This window comes from Harpia harpyja, chromosome 8, assembly GCF_026419915.1.
Source record: "Harpia harpyja isolate bHarHar1 chromosome 8, bHarHar1 primary haplotype, whole genome shotgun sequence".
Lineage (NCBI taxonomy): Eukaryota > Metazoa > Chordata > Aves > Accipitriformes > Accipitridae > Harpia > Harpia harpyja.
Window position 1 is genome coordinate 45903736 of NC_068947.1, and position 26751 is coordinate 45930486.

General features: G+C 41.9%; 1 protein-coding gene across 2 annotated transcripts; it reads right to left on the minus strand.

Annotated features, from left to right (window-relative positions):
* Positions 1-48: 48 nt before the first annotated feature.
* Positions 49-25232, minus strand: CCDC80 (coiled-coil domain containing 80). Of its 2 annotated transcripts, none has more exons than XM_052794293.1 (8): positions 24561-25232; positions 22292-24201; positions 18312-18468; positions 13178-13314; positions 12392-12540; positions 9046-9149; positions 7349-7429; positions 49-4600 (listed from the first exon to the last, which is right to left on the minus strand). In XM_052794293.1, the coding sequence occupies exons 2-8, from the start codon at positions 24188-24190 to the stop codon at positions 4254-4256; spliced, it is 2874 nt and encodes a 957-aa protein (XP_052650253.1). In that variant the 5' UTR covers positions 24191-24201; positions 24561-25232; the 3' UTR covers positions 49-4253. The 2 variants fall into 2 exon arrangements, with proteins under 2 accessions (XP_052650253.1, XP_052650252.1); XM_052794292.1 differs by having other exon boundaries at positions 22292-24198; positions 24561-25231.
* Between the last annotated feature and the right edge of the window lie 1519 nt (positions 25233-26751).

The window sequence follows — 26751 nt, forward strand, 5'->3', positions numbered from 1 at the left end:
GAAATGAAACTTAAACGCAAAAGAAAAAAAGCTCAAACTGTTAAAGACTTAGTTGCAATAAGACAGTTTCATTTTTTTTCCATTACATACAGCTTTGCAATGTATACCTGCCTGAGTTCATTGTCTTTTTCAATCATAGCTACGAACTTTAGCAGGTATTTCCAAGAAGAGTGAAAGTACTGTTAGCTTTAGATTGCTTTGCATTTACATGAGCAGTAGCTTTTTACATTAACTTTTCCAGAGAGCTTTGCCTTGCATTAAGTCAGAACATAGAAATCAGCCTCATACCTCTAATGACAGGGCATCAAACCAAAGATGAATGTCTTAAAAACCATATGTTTGACCTTCCTGCCTGAAGTATCTGCATTAAGAGAAATGAGATATGGAAATGACTGATCTGCAGATTTTATAAAGTGCACTTAGTTCTTGCTTTCAACTCTTGTCCTGCTTAACGATTTTTCCCTCTATAAATTTCACCAATGCTATCATGCTTGGCTTATTTGCCAAAGTCTTAGATTGCACAAAGATACCAGGTATATAACTGTTGATCCAAGCGTTTACTTGTGCTGTAGAGTTGGTCCTGTCTAACATGTAGAAATCTTTCTGTTGCCTTCAGGGTAGAGGTCTCAGAGAGATTCTGTTGGATTGGCCAGGCAGGTTTCTTTTCATAATGGAGGAGAACTGTATATCCCCTTTGCAGCAACAGGAATGTTAACTGCTGTCTAAAAATCGGTAAGGATTTGCATCAACTTAGCAATAAAAAAGTGTGTAAAGTAACCTGAAAGTATAACCATGCAATTCTGTGCAGCTGTACCTTCCATGGCAATAGTCAAATTTAGTGTGTACATGGGATTTGTTAGAGGAAGTGACTGTAAACGTTTGTCAGCTGGAGAGCAGCCCTGGTTAGCAAGGGGAAGCTATTCTATGGAGTTACATGTTTCAAATAGATTATGTGAATCCCACTTGATTAAGTGTTTCCCCGGTATGGTTGCTGACCTACTCCATGTTGGAAAGCTTACTAATTTTCTCCTCAAATGACAATAGGGAAATTTATGAGGAGATTTTTGGAGAGCAACATTAGTTTGGCACACAGTCTTTAATAAATACATCGGGCAGAGAGCTTTTTCTAAGCTGTGATTTAGAACCCAAATTCACAAACATTTGAACTTAATTGCTGCTGAGGATGTTATGTTCCTCCTTCCAGGTTTGAGGAAATAGTTCACAAAACCTCCCAGGAAGAGAAGTGTGTTCATGTTTCTCTTGTTTATAACAAGCCAATTAAAGCAATATTTATTTTGGTTAATTTCAGCTACTTTGTGAATATAGCAACAGAGCCATGGTGCTCGAAAGACAGCCTGTGGATGAAAACAGCCATCTTGGAGCTGAATCAAATCCCATGTATAAGAAAAAAGTTTTTCTTTATCATGTGGAATCTTCCCACTAAGAGCTGTAGAAATAGGACCTTAATTTCAGTAAGTCTGTCCTCAGAGTGATGCTGCAGGGACGGATCCAGTGCTTTGGATTTGATTTGTGTTTTGAAAAATGAAGTCTTAATTTGGAGTATAGTAGCTCCTGAATGCTTACAGTCTTTAAGATAACTGTATGTTGTTGTTGAAAGGATTTTTTGGCTTGGTGTTCCTTCAGGCTTTGCTTTTAGTTTTCCATAGGGAGAGGTAGGTTGCAAAATCAGGATTTTAATTCGTTGCTAAAAGTTTCTGGTAATTTTGAGCCAGTTTGTAATGAAGGCAGGAATCAGCACCAGAATGTAGAATAATAATGAGTCTTCCTCAAATTCTGTGAATATTTGAATGTGTAGTTTTGGTTAAGAGCCCATCCCAACCTCTCTTATAAGTGGACAACTTGTTTGGAGTTGTCTTTTTAATGCAGCTCCCACTGAATGCCTATGCTGGGTTTGGTACTTGCACAACTTAACTTTGAATTCTGGAGAGGGGAAAAAAAAAAGCAAAAAAAAAAAGCAATTTGGATCAGGTGTTGCACTCTTTTTTGTAAGTTAACTGTCTCCTCCTGCTCAGCACAGGACATTTAGTTTCCATGATTTGTAATGTGAGTTAAAAGGGCTTAATTTAAAGACTTTACACGAAAATACAAGACTACAGAAAAGTTGAAATGAACACCTGAAAGAAAACACCCTAAAGGTGTTTCTCTTTTTGTCTACAGGAGGTGGCTGTTAGACATCTGGTATGCTTTCCTCAGCTTTTGCTTTAGGCTAAGAAAGTTAGGCAGCTGACCTTCATACACTGATGCAATAAGCACTTGTTTTCTAAAACTGAGATATGGGACCTCCCATTTTCTTCTAGAAACCAGTTCTGTGATTCTTTTTCATAGCTCCTCTTTGGTTTTTTGAATTTCTGTGTCCACTGCTTTCAGCTGTGGAAGTATTGTAGTTAATAACCTGGAAGCTCTCTGCAGGTAGGAGTCCTCTCAAAATGGTTCTGTCAAATGCCTACCACCCCTCACTTAGCTCCAGTCACCTGAGAGAGGTAAGCTGGGAGCTGTACCCTGTGCTGACTAGACCTTGTGATACGGAGGGTAGCCTGCCCCAGAGGGTGACCAGGTTTGTAAAGCTAAGGAAAAACTGGCCAGGCCCTGTGACCTCCACATCTGTCTGCCTTTCTGACATTCAGAAGGGCAAGCAAGGTCTGACCTTTTGTGACCAAGTTTCTAAAGAAAGCATCTGGCTTTGAGTGAACTTGTTGCTTTACCCAGTTCTGTTTTTGTCTGGGCCAAAAAAAAAAAAAGAATCAGGAAAATGCTAAAACTCAAACTGTGCGGCATGCTCTGGCACATAGCTGTAGTTTCTCCCTATTCCTGTGCTGTTGCTGTGATCGCAAAACCTAGTAAGAGTGCCCTCTTGCATGTATCTATACATGACGTGCACCTATGTCATGGATTATAAAAAGAAATGTGACTGGTCAGGCATGCCTTGGACATCAGAAGTGACCACTGTGCCACTATGAAGGCTTGCATGATACCTTCACTTCAGGATGTTCCTGAATCTTTCTGCTGGCTCTTTAATGTTTAGAAATCTAATCCAAATGGTGTTGAAAGTGTGGCTATGCATGCAGTTCCTGCCACTGATTTCAGTAGGAGTAGGGTGGTGCAACAGATCCAATGCCCAAAGACACCAATGAAAAGAGAGAAGAAAACCATTTTGGAAAGTGTAGGAGAGAGAGAGCTGGTTTAGTAGCAGACCAAATTATTTCCAAGTAGTTTTATAAACATTTAGTCTTTTTTTTTTTTTTCATAGGGGAGGGTATGTGAAGAAGAGGTAGAAGGAAATTTGAAATTTAGAGCAATAGTTTAATTAAAAACATTGTTATAGAGAGCTAGTTACAACTCATTTAAAATATATATGAATGAGAATTTTTTTCCTTTTTTTCTGATGAAAATAATGCTTTTCAGTTTTCTGTATTTCAGACAATGCTAACTATGGTTGGTGTTTCCACTTAGCTCTCATTAACTTGGATTTAACTGTCAGGTGGGCAGGACCTAAGAGAACAGGGACCCCAATTAAAAGAATAAATGGCCATGCAGCAAGCTTTGTAGTTAAGAACTTTACATTGTATTGTACTGGAACAAATCTTGCCATAGCCATAAATTCTTATTTTCATTGATAAAGTCAGCTAATTACAATGTTAATGCACTGTAAAAGGGATGCTGGTTTTTTAGACAAGGTACTTCAAAAGGGTTTTATTGTTATTATTGTTATTATTAAAGAGCCTGCCCCATGCTTCTTTCATAAATTTTCCTTTTCTGGGAAAGTCCTGAAGTGTGATTCTTTGCTTCTCTTCATGAGCACAATGCAATCTCACTTTCCAATAAATATACTTAATTTTTTTCTCCTTAGAAAAAAATACTAAAAAGAGCATTGCAATATTTGTTGGACAGTTTGAGTCCTGCCCTACAGTAGTGTCCATGGACTGGGGCTGTGGCGGGGGGTTTGTTTGGTTTTAATACAAACAGCACCTGCTGATCCCCTTTGTTTATAAAGGCTTAAAAATATAAAGGAGTCTTTATTGTTTAAAGCTTCAATACTACTGGTTTGAACTGCTTCACTGTGAAGGCTTCTGCATTTTTGAGAAGGCAAATGACCAAAGTCCTTTAATTGAACAGTGGAAGAACGAGGCATGGATATCTGGGTGGCCTGGGAAGACTTTCTGCAACCGGCCACCTATTGCTTGGATAGCTATTAGAAGACAGACATGGGGCAGTTGGAGGCTAAGTTGCTCTTTTCAGTATGGATATCCATGGTGGTAACTTCCGTGGTGACGGTAGTCATCTTGGTAACCTTCCTGGTATCCTTGGTGATAGCTATGGTAACCATACCCACCATACTCATCATCTGGGCACTGCATGCCAAGCGATTGCTGAATTGTCATTTCCTGTCGCCGAAGCTGCATGGAATCAATCAGATCATACACAATTGCCATAGACCACATTGGAGAAGGATACCAGGATTTGACGTTTCCATCTTTCCCAACTAGAAGCATTGAGAAATATTCTGGGCTAATTTGGAAATAATTTCGAATGTCTTTCACCAAATTAGCTGGGATATCTTCTCGGTCTACAGCAGAGCTTCCTAGAAAGTGATGACATAAAAACAGCATTGATATTTTGTTTACTCAATGATGACGGTTTGTAGGTAAGTGAGTTAGCAACTTGAGATAGGATACAGCCCAAGAGTTGGCAATGTAAGATTCTTGTAATTTACAAGTTCAGGTTTTCCTGGTTCCAAAATGAAACTGCTCCACTGTGAACTAAAGATGTATTTTTAACAGTTTTGTTAGGTTTAGTAAATTTGTCTTTACTCTCTAGAATGAAGCTGCTAGTGTGGCACACCTTTTTGTCACGCAACACACATGCAATTCTCTGGCTTCTATGCAGTTTGGGTCACTGGTTCACATAATGCAGAAGGTGTATGTGAAAAATAGTCACAGTGAAAGAAATCACAAGGACTGAAGTGTGATAGTGTGAAGAATTGCAGGATGAATTTGCTGGGTCATTAATGGCAGTATAGAGTCTCACTCTTGAACTGTCATGATACGTGAGATATGCGATGTGGTAGATGTCATGTCCACTTTAAAATACATGTTCTAGAGCAAATCTGATGAACTCCAGGCTTGTAAGCATGAAGTCTGTGCTGGGTAAATGAGTAGAAAATATAAGACAGCTAGGATCAGTGGACACCTATATATATGTATATACATATATACATGGCTTGGCAACGGGACTCTTACAAAGTGGCATCCTGCCTTACAAACTTGTTGAGTTTCTCTGAAGGAGGTCAGCAGGCAGGTGGCTAAGGGTGGTCTGGCTGATACAGGCTATGTGGATTTCCAGAAGGCTTCAAAAGGAGCTTTTGATAGCTTGGTTGAAAGGCAGAAACAAGGTGGGAATGAATGATCGGTTCCTAGAGTAGAGGGAGGTCACCAGTGAAGTTCCGCAGTTGGTTGTGCTGGGACTGGTGCTGTTCAATGTATTTGTGAAAGACACACATAAGGTGTGAGGAAGTGTACTCAGGGTGTGGAGATACTCAGAGTAGTAAGGGCAGGGGATGACTGTGAAGCATTGCAGAAGACCCTTGTAAAACTGTGTGACTGGTTAATAAAATGATGGAAGAAATTCTGTTCAGATTGAAGTAAAATAATGGACATGTTGAAAATTTTGCTAATTCCACATAAGAAATGGTGAAGTCTGACCATTACCACTTGGCAGTGAGATCTTAGGGCTATGAAAGAGAGTTTCATGAAAGGCTAGTTCAGTGCTCACTAATGGTCAAAGGCCAAAACAGATGTTGTAAAACATGAGGAAAACAATAAAAACCAAAACAGAGTATTATTATGCCATTGTGGAAACCTATTGTTTGTGTGCATCTTGAACACTGCATGAAATTCTAGTTCTCTCACCTCAAAAGAATATGGTAGAACTGGGGAAAAAATTCGGAAGAGCAGCAAGGTTGATCGTAGGTTTGGGATAAACTCTATGAGAAATGACCAAGTAAGTAGAGACTGCAGTCTGTAAAATAAATGGGTTGGGGGGAGGTCTACAGGACTCTGAATGTCACTGCAGCAATGGATAAGGATTAAATGTTTACCTTTTTCCCCACAAAAGTGATAAGGGCTATCAAACAAAGCCATAGGGGCCATGTTCAGGACAAATAAAAGGTACCTTGCAGATCTGTAGAGGTTCTCACAGGAGGACACATGCTAGAAGTTAATATGAATTGAAAGGGAGATTAGACAAGTAAATTGGAAAGAGATCTGTTGATCTTAACAAATAGGAACTATAACCAAGGTCATGAAGTCCTTAGGTGAAAAGTAAGCAGAGGCTGCAAGAGTGTTCATGGAAGAAGTATGACATCTGCTTCCTCTGTTCTTATTCTTTCTTAGGCATGGACTTAGTGGTTATATGCGGTAGAAGGACTAGGATGCTTTCAGGTACAGAGCAGTAGGAACAGCAATGGGATAAATAAGCTCCTTCCTGTCTTTGTTCCTCCACTGATGGAGGCAGTTGTTGGGATTAGGTGGTAGAGGAACCTGTAGGATTTGAAATGTATCCTGCCAGTGAGATCTCCTAAGAATAGCTACTGGAAGTAGCCTGCTGGGATGCAAGTGGAATACTTAAAGGGGGCTTGTAAAAAAGATGGAGGAAGACTTTACCACGGCCCGCAGAGACAGGACAAGAGGTAATGGTTTTAAACTGGAAGAGGGTAGATTTAGATTAGATATAAGGAAGAGGGTTTTTTAGGATGAGGGTTGTGCAACACAGGAACACGTTGCACAGAGAAGTTTTGGATGCCCCATCACTGGAAGTGTTTGAGGTGAGATAGGACAGGGCTTTGAGCAACCTGATCAAGTGAAAGATGTCCCTGCCCATGGCAGGGGGATTGGACTAGATGATCTTTAAAAGGTCCTTTCCAGCCCAAACCATTCTATGAAGATGAATGAGGTAGCCATATAAGAGAATCTGCTGAGTCTGTCTATTACTCTTGAGCATGTAAAAGGCACAGACATCCCTATGTCTTTGACAGCAAGGCAGGCAGAGGAGTATACTTGGGACTGTATGTTTAGGTGGGAGATGAAGATGCGAGATGACTTCCAGATGATATTTGGGCTTTTCTGTCCTGAAGAAGCTATATAATGTTTCGCATAGGAATACCAAGAAAGCTTTTTGTTTGCTTTTGTGTCATCTTTTTTCTTAAAAGAAACAAAACAAAAGAGAAAAACAGTCATACCCATCCCTCTAAAGAAATTACAGCAAAGAAACACTCAGCATTATGTAATGCCCTTCATGGGTAGTACTGAAGAAACTGGAAACAGTCACTTACCATTAATGGGATACAACTCTAAGACACCTCCAATATCTTCTCCAAGTCCTAGCAATTTGAGGATAGTTATATGGCGCAGACCTGTGGAGGAAATGAAGGAGGTTTTGGGTCAGACCAGATCTTTCTGCTCATTTTTGGGCAGATTTCAGTTTCATCAGCCAGGTCTGTGCGTGCTAAATTAGGGGCCAGTCTCAGCCAGCCCTCTAGGAGGAAGAGTTACTGATTTCTATGGAGTCTCTGCCAGTCACACCACCGTCCCAAACGTCGTGATAAGCTAGTGTGTCGAGTAAACGTGGTATCAGTTGCATAAAAGCTGTTGCTAGTGTCACAAGGACAACAGCATTTGGTGTGGTTCTGTAGCATAGGGATACAAGCATCAGACATGCCAGTAAGTTGCAGAGGCCATTCCCCAAATTCAGAATGTTTCTGCATTGTTCTGTTCACTAGTAAAGCTCTTACTTGTCATACAGCAACAAAGTATTTAGAGGCAATATAACCTATCACAGTTAAACTCCAAATGACTGCAGGGAATGGCTTATGACAGGTATACGCTTCTTTCATTTGTTCTGGGCAGAGGCTTGGACTGTTGCCTCTGCTTTGAAGAAAGACCTTGGAGGCTGTAGAAACTGTTCATGTAACATGAGTCTGTACAATCTACAAAATATTTGGTGCAACTGTGTTTACAACTTGGAGGTAAGATGCTTGGAAAACCTATCACTTAATTACAACACCCATTGAGGACAAATGCTTTAGAAACTCACTGGATCTCCTTCAAGCTGTCCCTAGCAAGGGGTGGGGAGAATTAGCTGGTTTGGTTCCATTCTGTTCTTCAGAAAGCATTTTATAATGGTCCATGTCACAGTTTACTTCGGTAGTTACCAAATGAGATGCTGCTGATGCTCTGAATGAAAGCCAGGTGATTATGAATAAACAGTGATACTGTGCAGATCTCTCTTCAGGCATAATTGAAGTGTATTGAAATAGCAGCTTTTGAATGGGACCTGTTTCATTCTGTTGTAGGAGTCAAGTCTAGGCCCTGTATGGTATTTGCATTGCTAGGAACCTAAGTTAAGGAATGAGTCTCTCTGCGCTTAATAATGGAAAGGCAGAAGAGTGTTTCTGGGTCTTGCTCTTAATTGCCTCCTGGAGGAGCCCATCTCTCTCCACTGTCTATGTAGTTGGATTTTAAGTACCTAGTTAGGGGGCTGGGAGGGTCCTTATTGGATTAAAGTGGCTTCCATTAATATTTTTACAGGTTTTGGCAATGAAGCAGGAAGGAAAAGAAAAAGCCTGATTTCCATGCATCTCCCTGATACCTGGCCCAGTTTGAGCTGGGTATTAGAGGATCTGCCCTTCCCAAAGCATTGTACTTATGTCGTTAATTTGTGCAGGGAGAAAAAGAAAATACTATTGATCTCCTGAAGTACAATCCCGAAGAGAAGCTTTGGAGTGCTAACCTTTTCTGCCTCACACAAATGATTCCAGGGAACATTTTGTTTAGCTGTCTTAGCTGTCAGTGTATGCCATACTACCTGCTTAGCACAATCTTTTCTATTTGGATTTGGAGTAGCTATGGCAAACTTTTCGGTTGTCAGACTCCTCAGACTGTCTAGCTTCAGACTTGAGCAAAGGAATCCATCACATCACCAGGAAGGATGTGGGTTTGGGGAGCAAGAGTATAATTTCTTTTGACTCACCAAAATTGCAGGCTTGTCCACTGAGAGCAGCAAGCTGCTGGGAATAAGCCCAGTCCTCATCACTGGGAGCAGAGATCACCACCAGCCGCCTTCTCCATCGGAACCTGGAAAGGGAAGAGAGTGCGACAGGGCACGGTCATGACACGTGACTCGAGTCCTCTCAGCATTTTTGTTCTCTGTAGGCTGAGATATGTCATACCTCTCACAACTTCTAAGTAACAGCTGGATGGGAGATCTTCCCAGTTCTATCCATCACTGGGAGAGGATAAAGCCTGTTTGGAATTTTGCAACTCCAAAACTCTCAAAGAAACATCTGTAGTTTCGCTGCTTTGCCAAACAAACACTGCGAAGCTTATGGTCTTTGCTCAAAGCCCCCTTCAGTAGTTACAACAATGCTGAGACGTGTATATTCAAGAGAAAGAAAGATTCCTGTAGAATTTCTCACTAGACATTTAGCTTTTACGTCATTCACCACTGCTGGAACTGCACAGTTATTTTGCAGTCCAAGGGCTGTCTGAGAATTAGGGTGTATCTTCATTTCAGACATAACTCATACTTTTGTGTAAATATTCACTGACCTCTTTTTCTTCTATACCACACTCACTCAAAATACCTTTAACATGGCTTTAAATCTGAGCTTGTTTGTAAGTATGTAGTTGTGTGAGCCTGTGGCTATATAAGGCATGCATGGGGTAATAAAATAAATCTTGGGTATTTCTTTAATATGGGATGCCCCATCTAACCAAACTTTTGCACCAGGATCACCTTCTGTTGTCCTCTCAAGCAAAGGCAATGCCATAAGGACACTTGAAACCTTTAAAAATTCTAACTATATGGGGGTTTAATACTCTCAGAACAACCCCTTTTTTGAATAAAGGTACTTTTCCACTAAATCTAAATAAATCAGATTTATAGGAATTTGCAAAGCTGCAGGGGTATTTTTATAGCAGGAAATGATCTTTTAAATGGATGCAGATGTTACTCTGTTATAATAATAGCCTGCCTTTCTGCAGCACCATGTGAAGATCTCAAAATAAAGGCTAATGCAATGTGTCAATTCTGTTCCATGTGAGAGAAGCAGAAAAATATGGTGGGACTTGCTCAAAGTCACAGAAGAAGTTGCTGAAAGAGCAGGGGATGCTGGTGTCTTTGTCTTGTTGACTGGCTGATACTGTGTGTATTTTTATAATTAAAAAAGTAAATCCTTGAAAAGCAAAGCTCCCCAATTTTAATCTTGCCCAGGAGGAACAGCAAAGAGACATGGGCGTATGTATACAGTTATGTCAATAGTAATGAGAAGCATTAAGAATCACATGTGACATTAAGGAAAGGGGGAAAGTTTTGTGTTGTTATTCTGAAAATGGGGAAAAAATAATCTGTGTGATATTTTATATAGCAAAGGCACCTGGCTACCTATAAACTGTGACCGAGAATGTAAATATTGGATCATATTTTGTCTAGGGCACAAATCAGGATGGAATTTTATCTGTGAGCTGCTTTAAGATACTCTTAATTCCTTTCTGGTTTTTTGAGTATCTCCATTGGAGATGCACAGAGTTGAAAAGGATTGACAGCCACTCAAGCTGTTTATCCTTCTGCCCCAGGCAATCCCTATACTTGGTGTGTTTGTCTGGGGCTACATCTTACTGAGAAATTAATTCAGTTGGTCCTTCACATTTAGTTCACCAATACTTATTTCTGACATCAGAAGCCACAGGCCAATACTCCTGTACTGACAAATCTGCCAGATCCTTCTCTGGGTGCATCCTTTCTTCCTCTTCTACATATTTTGCATCCCATTCTTGTTTGTGAGGCCAGAGAGCAGCACAGCTAAGTGTCTTGGTGTCTCCCCCACCCCCCCCTCCCCAAACTCAAGGATCTCCTCCTGATAAATGTGGCTTTTAAACATTACTCAAGCCAGCTCTGGCTCTCATGGTCTCATGCCAGCCAGGCTTCTTAAGAACAGTATTTGCATTATTATAACTGACCTCCCCAATGAGCAACACCGGGGAGATGATGCCAGGACTCTTGTTCAGCTGGGAAGATAATCTTGGACAAAGCTGGAATTAATCTTGCTGGGAGTCTGACCGGTTAACATGGCTAGTGAAATCCACCCAATATTTAAAGCCCAATGCGTGTTTCACAGACAACAAATGGGTTCTGTGCAGTGGCAGTTCTGTTTATAGATGCAATTTTGTGCATTTCTCCTGCTTCTTTTTCTAATGTGTGTTTCTTACTAGGGCTGTTTCCAAGCAAAGAAGGTTTGGGGTCTGTCACTTTCCAGCATACAAGCTCTTTCTTGTGTTGGCCAGCTGTTTACAAACTGTGGTTCTCTTGGTGGTCTTGAGGATGAATCACTAAGACCTAAACAGGAGGTGGTGAGGTGGGTGGGGTGGATCTTATTAAAGGTTCTCTTTCTGTTGAAGGGGCCGTCGAATTTTAAAATGTTTATGAACCAACAACCTAATAATTTACCTGTTGCTCCTTACCTCCTCAAGTCATAATCCATCATGCCGCCTCATTTATTTTTATAGCCATCTGGCATTAACGGTGTCTTCCCATGGATTCTGATAGTAGGTGAGGAGGATGCAGTAGTAACAGGTAAAGCCTAGAGTGATGGGGTACCCTAATTTAATGTAAATTATCCTGTAACAGAGAGGGCTATAGCCGCAGAGCTCTCCTGTGGATCTGAATTCCCACAGTCCAAACATGTTTATTGCCTGGAATTCAGGTCTTGCAGGTAGAGCGGTAACACGGCATATAAAGATTGCATGAACAAAACTGTCTTTCTGCAGAAGGTCTCTCAAACATTTTGCAAGAGACACCTGCAAGACCTTTAGTAATATGCATGACTAATACTGGCAAAGACCAACTGTTATCTCAAGCAGAATAAGAAGGAAGTTACAGAGAATTAATTACTGATTCAAGCTACATGGAAGGGATTAAAATGAGATTGATGAGATTGTGATGGTTGATGATTGAAGCACATAAATGCTATGCTTCATACATTCAAAACACTGAGCTGTGTTCACTAATCTGTGAATTAGTCCTTATTTGCTCTTCTAATGCAAATTAGCGTTATTATCTCCGTGTCATGATGGGGGAACTGAGGTACAGAAAGTTAGTGTCCAAAGAATGTGCAGTGAGTCTGGAAACACAACATGCATCCTGACTTCCAGTGCTCTGTAGAAGACTGCATTCAGCTATGGCTACTTCTCTGTATTTGCTTAACACTGTATATACTGAGAAGTCTATACTAAAAAATCACAGAAATAGTTGGATGGGTATTTTTCCAATAAGACAATAATTATTAGAACTAGCAGCAGATAAGAACAGAAGGTAATACCTGGATAGGAAACTCTCAAGGGATTGCTTCTTATCTTCTTTGCAGACAATGCCCTCTTTTTTCTGTCTTTCCATGTCTTTAATTCGTGACTGGAAGGTGTCGATCAAATCAAACACAGACTTCATTGCTATGGGTACTTCATAGTATTGCTGATAAGAAAAAAAGAACAGATGGGTAAAAGGATGCACATATTAGCAGTCTTTCTGCATGTATCACAGCACTGTAGGATATATAGAGATTCAAGTATTCCTATTTACACACAGGTAACAAGGCCTGAAACAGATTAGAAACCATGGAAAATATTACTGTTTTTGCAGTCAGACTGCTCTTTGGAAGTGGTATATTTTCAGTATTTAACCAATGTGATAAGGCCAGGCCATTGCAGGCAACAAATTGTCATTATATTCTTTTGTAAGGCCATTCAGTTAGAGCATTGTCCATGTGCAATGTGCTGTCGTCCCATTGAGCAGCCAAACTATGTGTTTTATAATGCCAGCTACTACATTAAAACCCCTGCCAGTGTGGGGTCCTGTTCCTATGGTGTCAGCTCACCATCCCAGCAGAAACCCACAATTCCTGAAATCCCCTAACTACAGAAAATGAAGATAACTACCTAATTCCTGAAAATTTCTCTTACTGTCCTTTTTCTTGTCCTCCAGCAATGACCAAGTCCTACATCAGTCTCTTATGTGCCTCACATGCAAGCCTGTAGTGTAATTTCCTAAAATTTTTCAATTTTTTCATATTTTTTCAATGCCTTTTCTTTCAAGGAGTCGAAACCCTCACCTTGACCTTCATGTCAGTGTCCGTCAGCACCATGAAGAAGTCATTGTAGGTCATCCCATACTCTTTCCTCAACTCACTGATGAGCTGCTGGTCCACAAGATCTTCATCCTCTATCACTTTCATGGGCTTTTCATTATCTTAATGTGAGACAAAGGAGAAATAAAAATAGTCATGGATGGAATCACACTGCACACTGCCTTTAATTTCACCTTGAAAGAAAGGGGGAAATTAATTTCCCAGAATCCCTCTTCCTGCTGCATAGGCAAGTTATTAAAAAATATCAGTATGGCACTATGGCTTTTAACTGTCAAGTTTTCAATCCCCATATTTTTTGAAAATCAGTCTATCCTAGGGCACATGCACTTCAGTATTCAACATTTCTACTTTTGAAAAATCTTGGTTGGCTGCACTTTCCTGGAAAGATCTTTCAGATTTTTTCAATATGCTTATACATGTATATGCATGTACTAATCATTTCACTAGCTCCTGAAATGCAGCTACTTCTGGAATAGAAAATAGAAACTGTTCAACAATTTAGGACAGGAGCTGGAAAGCACCATATCCAAATGAAACAGCATAGAGAATTTGGATCAGTAAAATATAGCTAGAACAGCTTGAGGTTGGCCAGGACACTGGAGTTAACCTTGCCAGTCTTAAAAAATTACATGGGAGGTTTAGTGACAACAAGAAACCAGAAACTGTTTAATGTGTCTTGAATACTGCAGGCCTAGCTCTTCAGCTCACTCTATATACCCTGCTGTGGCACGCCTCCATCTGCTTGCTGATGTTCATTTGCCATTCTAGCACCCTGATAGGAAAAAACTTAATTTTGAGAATGATTTGTACCTACTCACTGCTCTACCCTAAGAAAGCATTCAGAAACACTTGAGGAGAAAAAGAACTCTGAAGACAGATAGTTGAAGCATGTACAAGACAAGCCTGTGGAGATGCTGAGGTTTCTTACTTCCCCTGGAACCAGGGTGTATAAGGGCCAAGTCCTCCATGTCATCAGCTCAGCCTCAGCTGTAGCATCCAGCACAGTGCTATACAACTGCGACAGTGCTGGAACACTGTCCTCCGTCTGCAACTGTGGGCCTGGAAAGCTAAAGACAGGCTAAATCACACACAAAGTGAAATGTCACCTGAGCAGCAAAGACCTCTCTGCAAACGTTACTTGCTTATGCCCTGTGACACCACTATGAATATAAATATTCATATCCTCTCGTAGAAATCCCAGCCATGGCTTAAGTGACCTGCCTGAAGTCAAACAGAGACACGACAGCCGATCAAGAGCTAGAATCCAGAGGTACAACTTTCCAGTCCCCTGCTCCACCATTATTCACCAGCAAATACAGATGAGATGAATTGATCTGGGTTGAGCGCACAGCAACAGAAAAGATTTCATTCATTATACAAGAGGGCATTTTAAATAATTTTCTAAACATCCGTAGCCTTTAAGGAGCATACTGATCAAATTTTGCAGTAGGTCCAATCTGTGTAATAGACTGAACGAAACTTCTGAATTAAAACCTTGGGAAAATGTCTGAATCAGAACTTGACCTTTAGGTTTCACACCTTGGACCTGCTTCTTACAGAATAAAAACCCCAACAAACCAGCAAATGTTAAAATATGGTTATACTAATCAAGCTATAGATATAATTTATGGTTTTACATGGTTACATGTACCTCAGTTGAAAGTTTTGTAAGGAATTGTAGGCAATGTTATAAATTCCCCATTGGATGGGTTGCTGGATGTGCTAATTGGTTATTCACTTCGTAAAACATATGTAAATCATGCACCAATGCTTCATAAGTGAGATTTACATGTTACTAATGGCAAGCATGACCATTAAAACATAGACCAAAAATTCATACTTCTGCCTGCAAACAGTTCCCTACAAAAGCAAAGACTATCTCATAGGGCTATATAGAGCTAGAGTAATGCAAAAGATGTTAGTGTGAAATGTGATGGAAAACAGCTATATGGTGCAGTACCTTAGACCAGCTGACCCATAGCACTCTTCTGCTTTAAAGGCTCTAGATATCAACATGAAGATAGCGCTTTAGAGTTTCATTGTTAGGAGATTTTCTTTCAAAACTTACAATGTAAAGAAGAAAATTAAATTACAAGAGTGATACAGAAAAATGTTTCAGGGGGAAAAAAAAATAATACCACAAAGGCTGGCCTGCCTTTCAAACTTGGAAGTGATTTCTAGGGAGAAAAAAAAGAAGTTAATCTAGTTGCCTCTTTCCAATTCACTACTTGTCCCTGACCTCCACCTCCTAAAGTACATCTGGGATCAGCATGAACAACAATGGGAGTTGAGACTGTCTGCTGCTACCTGCAAAGTCCTCGTTCTCTTTGGTCTTTCTAGAAAGGTCACTGAAAGAGTATGGAAACTTTTATCCATACATCTTTAGCAGCTAGACAGCTTGGGGAGATGAGTTACTCTTTAGAAATAACTCAAATGAAGTTGCAAAGAAGTTCAGCAGTTTGTTGTAGCAGTACAGTGGCCTAATAGATTAGGTATTGGCTTTGATTGTAAAGTAGGTAGCCTGGGACTGGTGTTTAGTTGACTAAAGCCCTGTTCCCATGAGTTGGGGAAAAGAGACCACATGGCAAACTCAGGGTGATGAGAAGACCTCTGCAGTGACACTCAGCTTTTGTGTCATTCCAGTGGGAAACTGGGAAATGCTCTTTGGTTTCAGTATGAGCTGATCTTGGCCAAACAGTGTTAATGAGCTCTTTTTCATTCACTACTTCTAAATGTGTTTGAAATTTCAAGTGAAAAGTCTTTTCTGTGGACTTTTCTGTTTTTGTCATTTGTATTTCAGTCCTGAGATGCAGCACTACCAGTAGACCCCATCATGCTGGGTGCTAAGGCTTCTCACTACAGCATAAACACCGTGAACAAAATGTTTCTTAGGAGCTTTTGCTGCCTCTGGTGCTCACAGAGAGTGAACCATGAAGAGGCCATGCAAGCAAGGAGGGTAGAGGAGAAGGGGAGTAGAATAGAAAGATGTTTGTATTATTTAAACTTTTTAAAAGGCTCAGGATTTGGTGTTTTGGGAAAAAATGTATGGTGAACTTCATGTAAGGTTTAACTTACACCCTTCTAAGACTATGGCTTTTCTTCAACAACTTAATTCCTCCTGTGAGAATTCAGCTGTTATATACACTTGTGCGGTTTGGGGAAAGTTTGAGTGTAGATTAAGTTTGGAACAGGCTGAAAGAGTATGGTCTATGTCAGAGTAAATGTCTGTTTATTAGCCAGACTGGAGCTAAATATAATCCTAAACAGTCCACTGACAAGCAGATGGGTCTAGGTACACAAAAAGTGACCTTGACTAACCTTGGCTTGATATGGAAAATTCTGCACTGCTCCAGATTTGTTACAGAGGTGCACAAATGGACAGTCTGGCAGGATTTGTGACTTACAGTCATTCAGGGGCACAAGGCACCTGGTCCCCCGCTAGGTGCTCTCTCTCTGAGAGCAGTAAAGGCATGGCTGGAAACCAGACATAAATCTGTGATCTTGTGGCCTGTTGTATGCCAGACCTGAAATATCCTGGAGCTGGTGTGGTCCTGAGCTTTCTGTTCCATCACACATCTCTTTCCAAGGTCTGGTAAAACCAGATGAACTTCCAGAGGAAAGATGTGGTGGACTTATAAGCAAAACTAGCAGCTTTTGTACTATTTCTTTGCCTTCGTCCAGCGAAGCATTCACGGTGGTGTTAACCTTTAGACGCAAACAGCAATGAGATTGTTTACATGATTCAAGAGACACCTAAGCTTAAGTGCTTTGCTGGACTGCGACGTGAAGTCTTTGTCCAAACCCTACTGTTATGAAAGGAAAGGTTCTCACTGGCTTTGGTGGGTGCTTCCCCAGGACCTGAACACTGACACCAGTTGTTTCAAAGCTGCCTGAGAGGGATGGATGACCAGTGTCACCCGTCTATATGGGAACTCTGTATGTAAAGAAGGTGGTACTAAATATGGCTGAATGAGCTACTTTGCAAGTCCTACATAGTCTGATTTATAGTGCCTCCAAAACCTCTGGCTTCAATGAGATGAACCTCTTTACAATAGCCAGCAATAAGCAGTCACACTGGTGGGTATCTTGCTTTATGGGTAAAGAGAGGCGATAGGATGTCAAATGGTAAACCTTTTAATATCAGGTATGCTGGTACAAATTTGTAAGGTTGTCCATACCTAGAGGCTATGGTTGAAATCTTCTAAATTAATATCTGTTTACCAGTACAGACGGGAAAATGTGCCTGGACCTCCCACTTCCCTCTCCTCCTCTTCCTGTGGAGGAGAATACTCACTTTGTGAACATATCAAAATCAGCTCTTAAGACCAGGAAAGCTGATCCTGGGAAGGAAAGGAACTTGCAGCAAGGAGTCTTACTAGCACGCTTCTCTCTGTTCTGGGTTTAGCCAGTGCATGCCTCTGAAAAATGAAGCTTTTTCCATGCCCTTGTGAGGAGTGCAAAGGTGTGAGAAAATGTTACATGGCAGAGTGGGGAGATAATGATGCTGAACTTCAAAACAGGATTAACTTGGGCCAAGTTTTGAATATAATCTAAAACAGTTCCCTTCAGCATTTCCCACCCCCAATCTTCTCTTCTTCATGACAACAGCCAGCTTCTTTAAGCAGTGTTTAAATCATGCTAGCCAGTATCTAGCCACCCATGGCTGATGTCTTGCAAAAACCAAGGTGGGGCGGGCAGGGGGGCATTGTATTAGGGCAGCTGTTCAGTTAGACAGTGAGGTTGCTATTCAAGATATTGGTAGAGCTGAGACTAATTTCCTCTTTCTGTCCCGTGCCCTCATCACATTTTTCTGCCTTTTCACTGTTTCACTGTTTTACTGGCTTTAAGAATTCCTACAAAGAAAGCTGAAGGTGCTCAAGTTACAGCACTGGAAGCCTAAACATGGAAAATACCAGAGACACTTATGTAAATACACAAGAGGGGTAGTTAGCATGGAAGGAGGAGGAATGGGTTTGAAAGTGCAAGTGGACCACAACAAATGATCTTGCTTAGATCTTGACCCAAGCTGGGGAGATTTCTCCCTTTGCTGTCTGTATTGTGACCACGAGATGGAAAGAAATTATTAAAAAAAAAGAACCTAGCTGGAAGTGGTCAATTTTCATGCTGCTGTTGTTCATGGTGCCAAAAATTGTAATGACTGAGATCTTCCTCGTTGCCATCTTGCAGAAGCTCTCCAGATATTCATCTCGCTGCTGTACATACATGGTGTTGTCCGCCTTGGGGGTTGTGATCAGCTGGTTGGTGGCAGAGACAAAAGAGCTTGTTTAGTATAAGGAATGAAGCAGACGAGTATTTTACTGAAGGAGAACTAGTCACTGTGTGCAAACTGGGCTTCCTTTTCCATAGAGCTACTGACAGCTCTGTAGCCTTTTTTTATTTATTTGTGTTTGGAGTGTAGCTTTAGGCCCAGGCCTGACCCAAAGGTGTTCAGCCAGCCACAGGAAAACCTTAGGAAGCACGGCCAGCTGGTGGCAGCAGCTCTTCCGCTGCCTCTCCACAGTGCTGGTAGAAGAAATAGCACTGGATTTTAAAGAAAACCATGTACTCTCCTATTATCCCTTGCCCTGCCAGTCCCACCAGGTCTCCCTCACGGCCTTCAGTGGTGCCATGAATCTAGGATTCCTTCTACTCACTAACAGTGGGAGCACTGGGAACATGGCAGAGTAGCTGCTCTGGCCTCATCTCATGGTCCAGGCAGGGCTCCCAGTGGCTGTTCTAACTGTCAAGGGGTGACAACTAGGGCTATATGAATACTTACGTAACTGATGGCCATATAAGAAGACCTTGAAGACTTGCTAAGGCCATTGTGACCTCATCTGAAAATTGCTGATTTAGCTTTTGTTTGTTCTAAGCCACTTTGATGTCTTACAGGACTTACATTTGCTGAGAAGGCACGGCTATGGGGGAAGAGCAGGAGGAGGAATAATTGCAACAACAAAAGTGTAAAAATCTCTACAGTTAATAGTATTTATTTCAAAGCCTCCTAACAATTGCAAAGTTTTAACTTTTAAAAGTTTACAGCACACAATTTAGATCCTTTGTCAGTGACTGAGATGCAAATATTCCAGGGAAGGTGTGTGTGTAACAGCATGCAGTGGTCCTATGCAGCAGTTTCCAGCAGAAGGTGGAGAGGAATGCTGCAGCTCTAGCAATGTAATCATTCTAACTGGTAGCAGTGAACTGCAGTCAAGCACCTGCCATCGATCCCCCAAACACAAAGGGAGTTAGAATCAGGATCCAAATTTTATGGTTTAAGGTCATAAATAATCACCAGAATCCTTCAATAGCAAACTTATGCTTTAGTCTGTAACAGGTGCAATCATCTTCTAGCTGTCTTCTTAAGTTTGTAGGGCCTGGAGGCTAATTTTTATGATTTACTCCTTATAAATCCAGTTCATCAATGTACTGAAATGTAAGAGGCATTTCTGGGCTTATAAGATCTGACTCTCATTTATGCAAAGGCCCCCCGGCATGACTACAGCATTGGGACATGAAGGTGAATGAGAGTCCGACACAAAGAGCATTTGATTTCTGGGCCATGACATGTAATACGTTGCTTTTAAATGGCATAGAAATGCTTCAAATGAAAAAAGGATCATGAAAAGGATTTGAGGACCAAGATCAAAACCAGACCATTGGTTTGTGTTGTCCTCCTAGTTTTGGAGGCCGTAAGCAGGAATGCACGGTCAAGTCTGAATTTGATCTACTTTATCAAACCTTGTAGAACAAAGCAGGGAACATTTAAGAGGCAAAACAAACTTTGTACCAAAGCTTTGTGCCAGGACTGTCTTAACTCAGGTAGTATATACACTGTATCTATCTGTATTCGCATGCACGTGTGTGCATGTGCATGTCTATATATGTGCATGTGGGTGTAAATGGAGTGTTATAAGAGAAACTGTCAGTCAGCATTTCATCACCACAGAGAAATAAACAAAAAACCCAAAGTCACAAAGCCAAGATTTCTCAACGCTAGTAAGGCTGCAGTAAAAGCCCCACTATAGAGTGGTGGGGCTGCCGGACTCAAAACCCATACATTTTTTCAGTTTCTGCAGCTGGGTCCTATATTTGTCAGTAATTGAACTTAACCCAGAATAGCCTTCAAAATTCTGGATGTTTGAAATTCACACTGCAATCTGCAATCTGAAATCCTTAGTGAGGTGTAGGACTTAAAAACTCATGTCCCTCTCAAAAAACTTTTGGGAGAGGACTGAAACAGTGTCCTTGGGAGCCAGTCTGTTGAAGCGGCTGAAAGGTAAAAGTATAGCAAAGCAATGGAGAATAACTGAGGTAGAGCCACTTCTGCAGCAGTGTGGGGTAATTCTTTAGAGAGGGAGTTTGAAGACTCATGAATGACAGAGTTCATCTAGCTGGAAGGACTGATCCTAAGGGAACTGAACAGTTTGATAGGAAGGGATGCAAACAGGCACATGCATGGATTCAAAGAAGCTTGAGAAGTTCTTTTCCACATGTGCCACGCGTGGCGAAGAGATAGTAGAGTTCAGTCACTGCTTTTGCTGATGACCAAATCAAACCTATTCTCCAAGAAACTTCAGAGCAAGCAGGCTGAGGATGGTATTAGATACTGGAAAAGTGAAGTGCAGCGTGGCATAATCATTTGTCTTCAGTGAGTTTTGGCCTGACAGCCTGAGATTGTGCAACTCTTTTCTTGGAGAGCCAGCTGAGATGTGGCCTAGTATCAGAAGGTTCAAATTTCAGACTGTCCTTTAAGTTGCCAGGACTGTGTTGGTATAATGAATTAGCAGCCTGACATTTGTAAGCTCTGCTTTTGGCTCTTTTTTCAAATTTGTTTTTATTTGTCCTGATGCTACACATATTCTTGGAAGCCACAGTGTTGAGATATATGACCAAATTTCAGAGATTCCAAACTTGTGTGCAGTTTCTCTCTCTAAGCTTTTGAGTTGGCTAAGTATTAGTTAACAAGTAACTAATAGGCATTATTTGCAAAATTCAGTCAAGTTCAAATTTTTCAAATATATGGCTTTTCTCCATTTCCAACATGTTGGAGAATGCAAGTCTACTACCTCTGCACAGCCCCTACAGCTGGAAGAATGGGGAGGGGGAGAAGAAAGCTGCCTTCTGCTCAGGTCTGTGAATCATCAGCAGAATGATTAATTAAATTCCAATGGTTGAAATTTTAGCTTGGCATCTTAGCTATTTGTATTGGAATATGGGGCATGAATGTCAAAGCTATGTTTGTGATGCTGACTATTGGACAATAACTGTGAAACAGGCCAGCTTGCAGTGGAATAATTGCAAGAAACCAGCTCCCACAATAATATTTTTAAAGAACTGTTTTTCCAAGTGTACCTTTCAGGGTATGTGCCATCTGCCAGAAAAAACATTTGTACTACAGCTAAAACTGTTTCCTGTCCCAGGTGAAGTGTTTTTTTAGATAAGTAGTTGGAAAAACATACAACACTATTAAACCTTGGGACAAGTTAACTCCAGACCGTGCTGAGTTTCTCAGACTTGAAAACTTAACATAGTGTTACAGTTTAATAGAAACAGCAGGAGAAAAAAACAAAACAAAATAAAGTTTACACGGGATCTCTGAAGATGTCTAGGAGATCTGAATGCCAGAAAGAATAGCAAATGTAACAATCCTACTTTAGGGCATCTGATCATACGCCTTTGTGCATATCCTCAGTCAGACATGCACTAGTACTGCCAAGCCACCTGGCTTGCTTCCAGTTTTAGGACACCAGCACCAATATAAAACAGGTGTGCCAGCTGGCAGGACATGGTGAGCATCGAAATGTGGTAACATTGGCAAGTACCCCAAAGCGATGAATGGATGTAATCCACACTGGGACATCATTTTATCAATATATCTATACAGATCCTGACACCTACATATCCACTGGAAACAAAATAATCTGATGATCGTTTGGGTCTAGAAATTTTACCTCTTAAGCGAAAGCACCAAAAAAGAACAATGCAAAACCACCATAAACTTCCTGTTGCGCATATTCCCACTAAGAGGGAGATATGACTTCATTTAGGTAATAAGATTCAAATGAACGAGTTACTTACAATGAGCCGCCTTTTGCCTTCAAAATATTCCAGGAGGTCAGTCACTGATTTCCTGGGAGGCTGTAGGAAAGGCTTCTTGTTGGACTTGGGGAAATCCTCATTCTCAGTCCTGCTCCCCTTCTTGTTCTTCTTGCTACGGTCTTTGTCCTGCTTGTTCTTTTTCTCAGCTTTGTCCTTCTTGGACTGCTTCTCACTCTTCTGTAGCTTGTCAGGTCTGTCCTTCTTCTTCTTCTTCTCAGGTTTATCCATTCGCTCATGCTTCTTTGATTCTTTTCCTTTCTTTGGGGGAATATTTCCTGCTGCAAACTCCTCCTCTAAATGGGAACTAGCAGGCTTGCTCGGGTCATATTTATCTTCATATTCATTGCTCAGTATCTTTTCTTGGGCCTTCTTTTTCGGTGGTTTAGTCTTAGTTGGTTTGTGTTGCCCTGGTGTGACATTCAGGTCCCTGTGGTTATAGTCCTTTCTGTCTGTTCGGTTATCTTTAAATCTACCCACATTTGCCTTTGTATAGTGCACTGAGGGAGCTGTTGGGACTTCTGTGAAACTGTCATAGCGGGCAGCTTTGCTTGGTTTCCGTGTGGCTGCCGAGTGTTTCTCTGGGTGGCCGCGCTGCCGGTCCCTGCGGTTTGCCTTCCACACAGGAGAGTAGAAATCCTCAGAGACTGTGACTCGTGGCGTGGTGGCATCAGGGGCTACTGGCAGCCTGTGGTACTCTGTGATGGAATGTGACTTTGTGGTCCAGGTCCTCTGCGTGGTGGGGAGGGGTGTAGTTGTTGTCGTAGACCGGCTTGCTGTTGTCACTGCATGGGTGGTGGCGCGGGTAGTTGTGGTGGTGGTGGGAGGGAGGGTAGTGGTCCTTACTGTAGGCAGAGGAGTAGCCACTGTGGTTGTCATCGGTTTCCTCACTGTTTTGGTCCTTGGTGGCTGATTATTGCTCTTCCTTGGCTCCTCTTTCCTTGCTGACACCTGGACATGTCCACCGCCGGGGGTAGGCTGGGTGCTGCCCCCATTGTTGCCTTCCTCAACCACTTGTCCCTCCACCCCAGCTGCTTTGCAAGTCTGGATGAAGCCCTTCTGCCTCATCTTCTCAATTTTTCTGATGGGGCTCTGATCAATGACTTCGTACATGGCCTCTAGCCTGACTGGATAAGGGTACCTTTCCTCCACCTGCAGAGTTTTCTTCAACAGCACCATGCCAAATTTCCCCTTCTCCAGTTTCAGAAAGCTCATGAGCTTAGGGATGAGGGCAGGATCTAGTGGCTGCTCCAGGATTTTTCCTTCATTGGTTATCCTTCTGACTTTTCCCCCTTCTTCCCCTTCTTCATGGAACAACACAATCTGCTGGATGTGCCTCTCAGCCAGTTCACAGTAAACATCGTTTTTCAGCAGGCTCATCATGAGCCGGTAGTAGCCCTCAGAGGCATGGGGGGCAGAAATGACCCACACCCGATTTTTCCCAGCAAAGCTGGCCAGGACATTGGGGGAACTTGACCCTGAAGGGAAACGTACCACTCGTGACTGTGAGGCAGAGGATATCCCTTCGTCCTTAATCATCTCGGACTTGGAGTATTTGGCTGCAGCTGTGAGTCTCTGTACCCGTCTCGTTCTGGTCCCCATGCCCCTGGCCTGGGAACGTGCTTCCCCTTGCAGGAGGTTGGCAGGTGCCTTTGGAGGTGCTGAAGAATGCCTCCTGGTGCCGGGGTGTTGGGGATTTGGGCTCGAATTCCTCAGGGATGCTCCAGACCTTCTCAGGAGGCTGCTTGGAGCCCTGTAAGCCAGGGGCACTTTCCTAACTCCATGGCTCCCTCTTTCCGCTAGCCTCCCTGTCTTCTCAGAGCCACACACTAGCCATGCTGCCCACAGCAGGGCTAAGCTGAGAGCTGGCCTCCAGTTCATTGTGCAATCTGCTTGAGGGGAGGAGGAGAAAAAGAAAAAGTTAGCTGTTAACAGTATGATGGTATCTTGCGCAAGTGATAAAAAAAATCAAAGCACAGGCTGGCTAGTTTTTGTAATTTGAAAGTGTTGATACACCTCAGTCCTGCCCTGGTGGCTTTGTACAGTTTACAGTTATTTTTTGAAAAGCACAAATGAATCATTTTATGCAAAAATGAGATCATCCGTTTGTAACATGACTCTCTCTATCCAAAAGGACACTGTGATCTGCATCCTTCTCTGTCTCTCACGCTCACATACACACATGCAAACATGCACAGAGAAATGGTCTGGTATGTAGAGCAGAAAGGCAAGAATTTGACTTGAGACTTACACTCTCAGGGAAGTTCCCCTTCCAGAGACAAGGTTTCACGTCTTTTTCCTTTAAAAGGAGACCAATGCCATACAGCTTTGCTGCTGCCCAGTGATTTATCTTTACGCAGCCCAGTAGGTCCCAGAGTCTGTCCGTCTCCCTGTGTGTCTTTTAACTTTCTTTCTTCTTCACCTTCTTGACAAGTGGGATGAGGTTAGTGGAAATTTCCTTTGGGATCTCTGCTTCTCCATTTACCTGCAGGTCTGGCTTTTTGCTGTACCGGTTACCCACACAGGCAGGGATTTCATTTAAGAAAAGGGAACTCCAGGCTGCTCCGAGTCTCTCTCTTTTAAACTTCCCAAGCCTCCTTCCCACTCCTTGCTTCCTCAGTCCCGTTTAGTTCCTTTGTTTCCAGAGAGGAAAGCACCAGCATTAATATATTTTCCAGGCTGAAGAAAAACACAGGAATGTGATGCTGAAAAAAAAGACACTTCCCTTTCCCCTTTCTCTACACTTTGACAAAAGCAAATTGTAAAAGACTCGTCTTTTCTTCTCTTTCCCTTCTTGGCTGGCCACGCTCCCAGAAATGTCAGGGTAACCCCAGCCCCGCTCCGAACCAGCCTCAGACAACGGTGGCCACTGGAAATGGGGGAAACTTCACTCAGGATTTAACAGCTCAGCAGAACCCGCCTCCTCCCCACTCCGACACAGGGAGGGAGGAGGAGGAGGAAGGCTCTGGGGGCTGAAATACTGCACAGCATCACAGAGCATTTCAGACAGGGTGACTCCAGCCTTAACTCTTTCCTTCACGCGTCCCAGCTCCCTGGCGCTCCCCAACCTCGGCTTTCTCTTTCCTCCCATTGAACGGACACCGTCTGGATAGAAAATAGTCCTGTGAGAAGTGCGTTTCCCCATCGGTGTCAATAACAGCTCTCGTGTTTAAGAGTTACTGGTTTTTAACCCCATTATTTCTGCCTCCTGTTCCCCTCTTCCTTGTTTGCTTTCTGGGAGTTCTCCAGTGAAATCCAATTTCCCTTCACTTTCCAACTGATTTCTCTTTCAGGTCCTCATGTATGTCGGTATAGTCTTTTCTGCAAACATCATATGGGCATGGCTGTTTGTTAATTTGTAGTTTTTAAAGAGATCAGAATGTTTACTTTATTATTGTACTAAAATCAGAGTTGTACGTATTTCCCATGAATGTGCACTAGCAGTGCAAAAAGCCAAAAGGTGCAAAAATACCTACAGAGACATGGGTAAAGACAGGGTCACGTCCTTTGCTCTCTCTTCATGGTGTAAATGACACCATTCTATTGAGCTGACGTAAACTGGCACAGCTACGCTGCCAGCACCTGGTCTTTAGCTGATTCACACTGGCTTCGGTGTGTCGTGCACCTTCAGTGTAAAAGACCACTTAATTGTAGTCGATGGATAACACCTAAAAACATCCAAAACCTTAATACTACTTTTACTGTTTCCCAAGATTTCACTTATTTACAGAGATGCTGTTGCATTTCTGTGATAACATACTGGATTTGACCTCGGTTATCTTGGGGGCAGGGGGAAGGCGTACCTTCTACTTCCCTTGAAATTAATGTTTCAAGGATAAAAAACTTTCTTTTCTTTCTCTCTTTCCTTATTTGCTTCATTTTTACTTTAAGTTGTCCAATGCACTGATAAACAGTAGTGGTTTTGCTAATACGTGTCCACAGTTTGCATTCTGTGGCCAGTGGTTTGCCCTGGAGGTAGGGGAGGATGCTGAATGCTTGTGCTCACATTAACATGAGTGCAGAAATGCTCAGCCTCTCCCAGAATATCATATCCTACATCTGCTGGGAGGTAGGAGGATTGTGTCTCTCACAAGAATCACAAAACTGGAGTTCTGTGGAGGAGCAAGGGTGGGTAACATTTTCCGCTTAAATTAGTGGCATGTCTGCTGGTTTATTGATCTTGACAAGAAAAAAATGTCTCTAAACATTGCACTTGTAACATTTTAAAGAAACTATAATTCAAAATGAGGTTTTCATTTCAATGTTTCCCCCAGCTTTATTACAAAGATTTAAAAAAGAAGTGACCCTACAAAGCTGAAGCCCAGTATTTAATTTGGGGTAAATTAATTTAAAAACACCAAACCTAAGTGACCTCAATTGTCTTGGTTTTGGTGATAATTTGAAACCACACAGAAGCAAACCATCACTTACCTGCATAGGTC

What these genes read in the sequence shown, in the direction of transcription:
- CCDC80 (XM_052794293.1), bottom strand. Translation starts at nt 24,190, where the DNA reads ATGAACTGGAGGCCAGCTCTCAGCTTAGCCCTGCTGTGGGCAGCATGG. An exon ending in CTTGAGAGTTTCCTATCCAG is followed by an intron (nt 9,150 to 12,391) that starts GTATTACCTTCT and finishes TTCCCTTTCCAG; the next exon opens with GTTCCGATGGAGAAGGCGGC. An exon ending in TGGACAAGCCTGCAATTTTG is followed by an intron (nt 7,430 to 9,045) that starts GTGAGTCAAAAG and finishes TTTCCTCCACAG; the next exon opens with GTCTGCGCCATATAACTATC.